This window comes from Megascapheus bottae, chromosome 5 (genome assembly GCF_031878675.1).
Source record: "Megascapheus bottae isolate mThoBot1 chromosome 5, mThoBot2.hap1, whole genome shotgun sequence".
Lineage (NCBI taxonomy): Eukaryota > Metazoa > Chordata > Mammalia > Rodentia > Geomyidae > Megascapheus > Megascapheus bottae.
Window position 1 is genome coordinate 60,675,466 of NC_143513.1, and position 9,864 is coordinate 60,685,329.

At 35.5% G+C, this 9,864-nt stretch overlaps 1 protein-coding gene across 2 annotated transcripts; it reads left to right on the plus strand.

Annotated features, from left to right (window-relative positions):
- Nucleotides 1-1,732: 1,732 nt before the first annotated feature.
- Ankrd7 (ankyrin repeat domain 7) lies at nucleotides 1,733-9,656 on the plus strand. 2 transcript variants are annotated; one of them, XM_090333202.1, is made up of 7 exons: nucleotides 1,733-2,162; nucleotides 2,984-3,098; nucleotides 3,250-3,423; nucleotides 4,717-4,823; nucleotides 5,391-5,528; nucleotides 8,540-8,650; nucleotides 9,581-9,656. In XM_090333202.1, the coding sequence occupies exons 1-6, from the start codon at nucleotides 1,927-1,929 to the stop codon at nucleotides 8,601-8,603; spliced, it is 834 nt and encodes a 277-aa protein (XP_090189328.1). In that variant the 5' UTR covers nucleotides 1,733-1,926; the 3' UTR covers nucleotides 8,604-8,650; nucleotides 9,581-9,656. The 2 variants fall into 2 exon arrangements, with proteins under 2 accessions (XP_090189328.1, XP_090189329.1); XM_090333203.1 differs by lacking the exon at nucleotides 5,391-5,528 and having other exon boundaries at nucleotides 1,740-2,162.
- Nucleotides 9,657-9,864: the final 208 nt, after the last annotated feature.

Sequence of the window (9,864 nt, forward strand, 5' to 3'; positions counted from 1 at the left end):
TGCAAGTCAATAGCATTTAAAGCCATGGGACAGAATGAGATCACTTTAAACTGAGTAGGACCAAAATATAAGTGCAAGGATCAAATGGATTTTGGATATAGCTCATATTAGCTTGCAGTTTAATGTAGGACTGAAGTTTAAAAAGGATTGAAGGAAGACTCTGAGACATGGGGATAAAGATAGCTATTGATTGGCTGATCCTAGAGTTCTCCAACATTGGAGATAAAGAACTAATAAGTTAGGTTGCAAAGGAATGGTTAAAAATGTGGTCAAGTGTTAGAAACCAAGTGAATAAAGTATTTCAAGGAGCTAGCAATGGTCACCTGTGTCAAATGCTACTGTATTAATCATGAAGACTCAACACAAAATAATTTTAAAAAATCAGTGGATTTCATGTGAAGGAAGTTATAATCAATTTGGCTTGAAAGTTCATCTAAGTGATAGGGTAACAAAGTCATATGGAAACAGTAGAGTTTTGTATAAAAGAGGAAATTGAGGTAATTGTTGCAAGGGTGATACCTGTTAGTGTGTGTGTGTGTGTGTGTGTGTGTGTGTGTGTGTGTGTGTGTGAAGTGGGATGAATTGTAGTATATATTTTTACAGATAGCAGTTATTCAACTGGGTGGATACCAGTGAGAAGGGAGGAAAGGCTGGTGAAGAAAAATGAATGAGAGTGGAACTATGACACCTAGGGTGGTTTTGAGAGCCTTGAAGTGGGATATGGGAGCATGATGGAGGAATTGAGGTTGATTGTGATGCATTACATACATGTAGGGAAAGGCCACAATGACATCCTTTTACAATGAACATTAAAAAATAATCAGTAAATGGAGTGGGGAACTTTTAAGATAAATTTTAAAAAAGAGAAGATTGTGCTGAAGCAAAGTTTTGGGGCTGGCTACAAAGAATGGAGTCTACTACAGAGTGTATAAATCCATATATGTACTTACTTGTACACATATGGACAAGTGAATGAAAAAATGGAAGGATGTACACACATGTCCATATGATACACACGTGTCCATGTGTATATACCTGTATGTATGTATGTTTTTGTATGTATGCATGTATAATATTAGTATGTGTATAAATGTCTTTGAGAATTTCTCAGGAGATGGGAGTGTAACTGGATCAAGGAACTATTTGCCAAATTCAATGTCATAATTTTTTAACAGTGTGGGTATATCTTTTCCTTTAGTTACATCAGCTTTTCTAGCATGCTAACATATTTTAGATATTACTAAACTGGATTAGACAAACAAAAGATAAGAGATCTCTCTGTTCATCCATGATTTTAAAAAATAATTGGGATTCTATTTAAGTAAGGAAGTGAATACTTAGGGGAAGGAGACAGAAAAAAATGGGCCATCAGTTTGATTTTTAAAGACCTTTGGGAATTTTGTGATTAGACAAAAAGTTGGAATTTGAGAGCTAGTGTTCAACAGATACGTTTGAAATTGGTATTACCCAGAGACTGTAGTTTTGGTTAAGGACCAGTTGTATCATGTGACCATGGAAATGAGAAGTTGGGAGTACCTGACTGCAAGCATTGGGAGACCCATCTCTACCTGGAAGAAGGTAAATCTACATTCATTCTATCTTTGAAGCAGAACCTGCTGTTTGTAGGGTAGCAGGTTTCTCTTCAGTGGCTTATGAAATAATAGACTGACGAGGCACATAAGGCCCACCGACCGCATAGATGAGGATCTGGTTTCTGAGCTCATGGAACGCGGATCAGAATTACTGTGGTGGACGTTCTGAACGTTACTAGGCAACAGAAACCTGAGCGGCCCTGGCTGCAGCCTCCAAAGCTTGGGGTCTTCCAGCTTTTCCACGTTTGGTTGGGGCTGGAGGGGGCTGTGAGCCAGGTGAAGAGGGGCAGGAGCCCTCAGGAACACCCTGGTTGGCTCCAAGCACCGCGCCATAATGAAGAAGCTTCTCAGCCTGTGGAGGATGAAGGATGAATCCCTCAGCCGCTCCTCAGACCTGTCCTTATCCTTGAGCAGCACCTACTCAGATCTGTACACTGATGGGAGTTACAGACTTCAACACAAGCATTCGAAGAAACTTCACAAGGCTGTTTCAGTTGGGGATTTGGAGAAGTTGAAGGAATACCTGAAGTACAAGAAACATGACGTGGACAAAAAGGACAAAGGACATAGGTGACCAAACTTAAGAAACCGGTGGGGGAAGGAAACACTAAACAGAAACAAGACATACCTGGGCTGTTTAACACTGGTGTCACTCAGGGTATCTCCACAAGAGACACTGACATTGGGCAGAAGGTCCCAGTCCAACCTTTATCTTAGATTTTTGTGAATGCCTCCCTCTGTGTTTGAAAGTTTTTATTTTTTTTCCCCTCCCCAGTTCCATCCCAAACACCAACTACACCAACTGCTTTCACCTCCACTGGGCAGTGGTCCCTTACTGTTTTGCTTCTTGGTATAGATTATCTCCAGACACCTGACTATTTTACTAACGGAAAGAGAGACAACCACTTAGCCAGTAATTATTGAGATTTGGGAACACCAAAGCTGTAACAGACATCTTAAAAAGAGAAAAAAAAACCAGGAAGGATACTTGTTAACTTATCTCATGTCACAAATTCATTGGGAGAGAAAATGATTTTCTCCTCTTCTGTGTTGTCCATTCCTTAGTGTAACTTGCTTATGCAACAAATACACAATATGTATAACAGCTATAGGGAGAACAATTCTAAGTTTATTGTGATATTTAATTTCATCACTACATCCAAAGCCCACATATCATTTTGGTGTTTGAAAACAAAACAACTTCATTATAATTTCTTTCAAGTGGAATAAGTTAAATATTTGGTCATTTAAGCATTTGCATAGTCTTTTAAACTTGTCAAAAAGCAATGTTACTTATATGAAGTAAATACCAATTTGGTTTGTTGTTGGATATTAGTAACTTTTCAAATGAGATTAACTCTATATCTCTATATTTTATTATATTACTGTAGAACACCTTTGCATCTGGCCTGTGCTAATGGATATGAAAGTATTGTATCTCTCTTAATTGAGAAACAATGCAAAATAAATGTCCTGGATAGTGAAAACAGATCCCCATTGATTAAGGTATGTTTTCTTTTTCCTTTTCAATTGGAGTAGGTTTGAGCTTTTCTAGTTAACTAGCATTGATTTTCATTCTTTAAGACATGATATTAAAATGGATGTAACATGTCATTAATTTTGACATATTATTCATCCATTCTTATTGCATTGACAGGCAATACAGTATCAAAAGGAAAATTGTGTTACTATTCTTCTGAGCCATGGGGCAGACCCAAATCTGGTGGATTTTCATTACAATACTGCTCTTCATTACGCTGTTTGTGGACAAAGCATTTCAATAGTCAGAAAGCTGCTTGAACACAAAGCTAATCTTGAAGCTAAAAATAAGGTAATTTTATATAAAATGCCATTTTCAAAGGTAACTAAAGATATTTTTTGAAGACAGTTCATACCAAAGAAATGCATATTGTGCTGAGAAATAATTTTCCAAACTAAAATTAAGATGATCAAAAACTGATTTAAAAATTTTCCTTCATTTGCAACCTCTCACTTTTTTTGATTGCGCATTGTAATCCTGACCTCTGAAATAGTGTAATACTTAATGACAATTGCTTAAGACACAATATTAAATGAAAACAACTGAATTCCTTACATGTGGGTATGTTGATAAAAATTGCATAAACTGGATGATAATGACTTTCATCTGTAACCCCAGAAACTTGGGAAGCAAATCTGAGGATCTTAGTTCCAAGCCAGCTTTAACAGACAGATCTGAGAGATGTGTGCTCGTGAGAGTGTGGTAACATGGATACAAAAACCTCAGGGTCTGGACACTGTCTCTTAGCTTTTGACCTCAAGACTTGAGCAGTACTACTTGAGCCACAGCTCCACTTCTGGCAATTTGGCAGTATTTTAGAGATGGGTTTCATGGACTTTCCTGCCCTGAATGGTTTTGAACTAGGATCCTCAACTCTTAGCCTCCTGATTAGCTAGTATTAGAGGGATGAGCCACCAGCACTTGCTCTGATGAACTATTATCTCCATTTAATAAGTCAGAGCTATAGGTGTATTTCAAGTGGTAGAGTATATATCTTGAGTTGAAGAGCTAAACCAAAGCAAGAGGACCCTGAGTTCAAGCCTGGTACACATAAGAATTCTTAGGTATTGATTTTTTTCTATTGAAATAGTTATAAATAACAATAATAAGATTCTAATTCTTTTGAGACATTATGGATAGTTGAGGACTTTTAAATAAAATCATCTAATTTTTATTTCCTTAACATTTAAGGTACAGGGTAGTTCCAAACATGCCTGTCTTGAGTTTTAAAGGTAACATGATAGAAACTCATATATAGCACTGTGAAAAGCTGTCAAAGTGCTTGGCTAGCAAGTGCAATGTTCAGGGTTCCATCTCCAGTACTAAAAAAGAAAAGACAAAAAATTATAATGAAATATGAATTGATGGTATGCAATACCTACATTAAAGGATAAACGCTCATTCATTTAATTGTCCCCTTACTCTTGTCTACAATTTAAATTAAGAAATGTTGAGTTTTAGCTGGCCCAACAGTAATTTGTTTGCATTGTTTTTGAAATTTTGTTATGCATCAAAACTTAAATCTAAAAGGCATGTCACTTTTAAGCGATGTTTGAAATAATCACTTTGAAATAATATTTACAGGATGGATATACTCCACTTCTGCTTGCCATTATTAAAAATAATGCAAAAATGGTAAAATTTCTTCTGAAGAAAGGGGCAGATGTGAATGCTTCTGATAAGAATCAAAGGTATAATTAGTAAAAGTAAATAAGATAGCGTAATTTGTATTTTTCTATCTGTAAAACCAGACATTTTTGACAATATTGTTGGTTGTGTTTTACTTATCATTATTAATATTAACAGAATAATGAAAAATCAAATACTGTAGTTGATTGGCATAGGGGACCTAGTGTTTCAGATACTACTTTATGTAGAATTTTGGGACATCTTGAAATAGTAACCTCCTGGGAGTAGAAGGTTAAGTCACTGAGGTAGTTGCTTCCCAGTGATTCTGTAGGCTGTATTATATAATCTGTGACTGGCATATGTTTTATTAGCATATATTAGCTACACAATGGGAGATGTGACATATCCGTTCACAAATACAATGTATTTTTAATCAACCTCTCTTCCATACCATTCTTCCTTACCCCATTTGCATATGTATATTTTTTTCTTAACAGATTGGACTTACTTTTTTTTCTTTTTCTATCCCATCCACCACTACTTTTTTACTTTCGTGTATTTACTCTGTCTAATTGTGATCCTACAGTTGAATGGTTGAGATGACTCAATTTGTATATCTCTTGGTCCAGAACAGCCCTTATGCTTGCTCTCAGTATTGAACCAACAAATTTAGTAAGTCTTCTTCTTCAGCAAGATGTGGATCTATCTTCCCAAGATATTTATGGTTTCACAGCTGCAGAATATGCTTCTTGTAATGGTTTTACACTGTAAGTGCTACTCTATGTCCTTTTAGCAACTATTTAGAATTTGATATTAAGGAACTGAGAGTGACCTTTACTGTACATACTGTACTCAACAGCTGGGGTAAACTGGACCGAGAGACCCCAAAATTCTCTATTTCCTCTATTTGGGTTATCCAGTCTATCTAGACTATCTGTGGACAGCTTAAAGGAAATTGAAAATCTGCCATTAGTTTTGCTGGAGAAAGATATATAATCCATACAAGGTCCATTCTCAAGACTAGATCCCTACCACTTGAGTCACAGTACCACTTCTGGCTTTTTCTGTGTATGTGATACAGAGGAATGGAACACAAGGGCTTCATGCATGCTAGTCAGGCACTCCACCACTCCACACTCCGGCCTTAAATTTATTTTCATATCCTCAAGTGGACAAGACATTTTCATGTATCAACATATAGTTCTGATTCTGTGAGTGTGGGAGTAAAGGGACAGGAGAGAAGAGAAAGTTGTAAGGGCTTCATAGTCTTGTTTGGCTTTTATAGCTGGTCCTCCTATGTTTGAACCCTACTTCTTTTTTAAAATTTTTTTCCTATCGAACCATGTTTGTAATAGTTAATTTTGAGCCACCAGTGCAAAGCAGAAGCTAATTGCTATATATTTCTGATTTTTTTGTCAGTTGTGGGACTTGAACTCAAACTCATGGCCTCGGCACTGTCCTTGAGTTCTTTTGTTCAAGGCTAGTACTCCATTACTTTGTGCTACACAGCCATTTCTGGTTTTCTGAAATTAAGGGCCTCATGGACTTTCTTATCTGGATTAGATCTGAAACATGATCCTTAGATTTTATCCTTCTGATTAGTTAGGATTACAAACATAAATCACCAGCACCTGGCTTTATTTCTGATTTTTAATAGTCACTGATAAAACAAGAGAAAGGGTATGGAGATTTAACTTATAGTCAATGTAGTGAAACAACTTATATGTTTTTTATTATAATTTGTTTGAGGAACAATCTCAAATTCATATTAATTTTATTAAAATTATTTTTATCTAAACTCCATATAAATTTCTCTTTCACTAATTTAAGAATAAGCAGAAGCATGTTCATCATAATTTGTTTTTGCTTTTTTGTTTTGAGACAGTCTTGTCTTGGACTAGAATTTATTATGTAGCCCAAGCTGGCTCTATTTCATTTCAGGTTCATGACACTTGTCTTTCTATAGAATTCTTACTCTCATGATACTTTCATGATATTATGATACACTTATGATATTTTCAATGTTGAAAAGTATAAGGGAATCAAGAGTTAACTTTTTAAAGACTATTTTTTGCTAGTCCTGGGGCTTAAACTCAGGGGCTGAGTTACACTTTTGGGGATTTGTCAAGGCTAGAATTCTGCCACTTGAGCCATAGCACCACTTCCAGCTTTTTCAATGTATGTGGTAACTAAGGAATTGAACCTGGGTCTTCGTGCATCCTAGGCAGGCACTCTACCACTTGGCCAAACTTCTGGTCCATAACTTATTTTTTGTTTTATTATTTTATTTTCAATATTTTGAGGCAATATCTTACTATATTTCCAAGAAAGGCCTCAAACTCAACATCCTCCTACTTAGCTCTTTGAGTGCTGGAATTATAGGCATGTGCTACCACACTTAGCAAGAAAAATCATTCCTAAGGAGTAGATAACTATCCTTAGAGATGTGGAATTATTAGAATTCAATAACTTTTAATAAGGACTCTTCTAAAAGCTACAAAACATTTTTCCTGTCTTTTTTTGTTTGTGTGTGTTGCCCCTGTTGCAATAGTAACCATGATTTCAGTAATTATGATTTCTATTACTTCAGTGGCTGCTGCCTTAAACCCAGAACTTCTACTGTTTTAGCATCACTTGTTAGTACTTTTCTTTGGTGTATTTGTTCTAGGGCTTAGTAAGAGTAGAAGCATAGATAAAATATATTCTTGTAGAGTTTTCAAAGTACAAGTGAAGCTGGGCACTGGTGGCTCATGCCTGTAATCCTACCTACTCAAGAGGCTGAGAACTGAGGATCACGGTTCAAAGCCAGCTGGGCAGGAATGTCCATGAGATTCTTATCTCCAATTAATCACCAGAAAACCAGAAGTGGCACTGTGGCTCAAGTGGAAGAGCACTAGCTTTGAGCTGAAGAGCTCAGACCAGTGCCCAGGCCCAGAGTTCAAGTACCATGACTAAAAAAATAAGGGGAAAAAAGTGTAACTTGGGATAAGGAAATTGCTAAGTGAGGGAGCACTTACATGGCATGTTCAAAACCCTGAACTTGAGCCTCAGGACCATGAAAAAAGAATGTGAATTAGTAGAATTTTTTTTTAAACATAGAAGATTTTCTTACTGTGTTTCAGTCCCTGAGGTAATTGTTTTTACTGTTAATTTGCTGTTAAACTCAAGGACTATGAGATATTTATATTCTCCTAAAAACTCCATATAAAAAATCTGACCACATTATCTAAGGATGTAAATATATTTGAAGAAAGAACCTTTAAGAGGAATGTTACGTAGAGTAGGCTTTAATTCAATCTAATAGTCAATCTGATATCTTTCTAGTAAAAAAATGTTAGGACATGATAGGAAAAACTGGAGGTGACTGGGAACAATGGAATAGTTTATATGACAAAGCTTTGAGAAGACTGATGTTTATAGCCAGCAGAGGCCCAGACTGGCAACTTGACCTTGAACTTTCAGCCCCCTTTCAAGCTACCCTATATGAGGTTTTGTTTTGCAGCCACAGCAAACAAATACACCAAGTATGATATAAAGTTATTTTCTTCTATTTTGCTAGTGACTTATTAAAACTGTATTTTTCTTTAGCAGGATGAGGTATCAGAAATTAGAATCATATGAAAATAAAATGGTGTAGTTAATAGAGTAGGACTGAGAGAACCCTGAGGAAGGAGTGTGTGACTTAGTGGGAAGTTTTCAAGTATTTAAGATACATTAGGAACTGAACTGCATTCTCATGAATTCTGGAATTCATACATATTTTCTTTTCCTGGATTAGATATTATGAATTAATTGATTATTATGGAAAGCTGGATAAAGTTGAACAAACATCTTACTTTTGAACATGCAATGCTGGGTAGCACTTGAGGTGCAAAAGAGCTGACAGAAGGTAAGAGGATAGTAACTGGGCAATTTCCTTATTACTTTTTAGTTCTTAAGAAAATAAATAGCTTTCTTAAGTAATATTTACTTTTAGAAGACAATTGTGGTTAGAGAAGTTGCCTTAGTCAGCTTTTCAGTGTCATGCCAAAATTTCTGAGAAGATAAATTGAAAGCAACATTGGGCCAGGGGTTTGGCCTTGTGGCCTGGGTTCATTCTAGATTCCCCCTCCCTGCAAAATAGAGCCTTTTGAATAAAAAGTACTTGTAAGTTTTTAAATGTAATTTACACAGGATTATATATAATATACTCTAATTTATAGCTAAAGTATTAATTTTATATTTAAAAATTCAGACACATTCCTAGCAAAACTTACTCTTACCCATCAAATATCTCTATCAGAGGTTGTTCTATGAATATACTCTGAATACAGAATGAACCCAGGCCCTCCTACTTTTTAGTTGGTGCTCTACCACTTGAGCTATATGTTCAGTTGTTTTGGAGATGGAATTTAGAGAGTTTTTCTACTTAGCCTGGTATCAAAAAGTGATCTTTCAGGTCTTAGCCTTCAGGCTATACAAAAAAGTGGGAAAATACATCATCCAAAGTCTCACTATATGATCAAACATTTGAAATTTTTTGATAGTCTTAAACTATGTTATAATAAGTATATAATATGCTTAACTTCAATGTAACAATTCTAATATATAATACATAATTATATATTACTTTTATTTTATAATAGTCTTATAAACTATATTTTAATGGCTCAGAAGGAAGAGTTTAGTATTGTAAGTAACTTAATCTTAGTACCGAAGTGTCACCTGCAACTTAATTAAATCACATTCATTTCAATAGACTTGTTGAAATTTTTCTTTTTTTTCTTTTTTCATACATATTTTTATTGTAATAGACTTGTTGAAATTTTTCTATTGGTAGGCGATATTGAAGAATTAAAGTGGAGCAAATCATCTGACAAATCCTGACATCAAGGCAATAAACTTTTTAATTTGTACCATGGTTTCAATCTGTGGTTATTAACTGAAATCAGTACCTCTTCTTCCCACCAGCCCCAGTCCCCCAACATTCCTCAAAATGGAGAGACTTTTGGTTGTGAGAACTCTAACCCAGATTCTATAATAGGTTGAAACAAAAGATGAAAATGTTATTTTATGTTCTCTGCATTCTCTTGCCTTTCTTAATGAGGAGTATTATACCTTTAA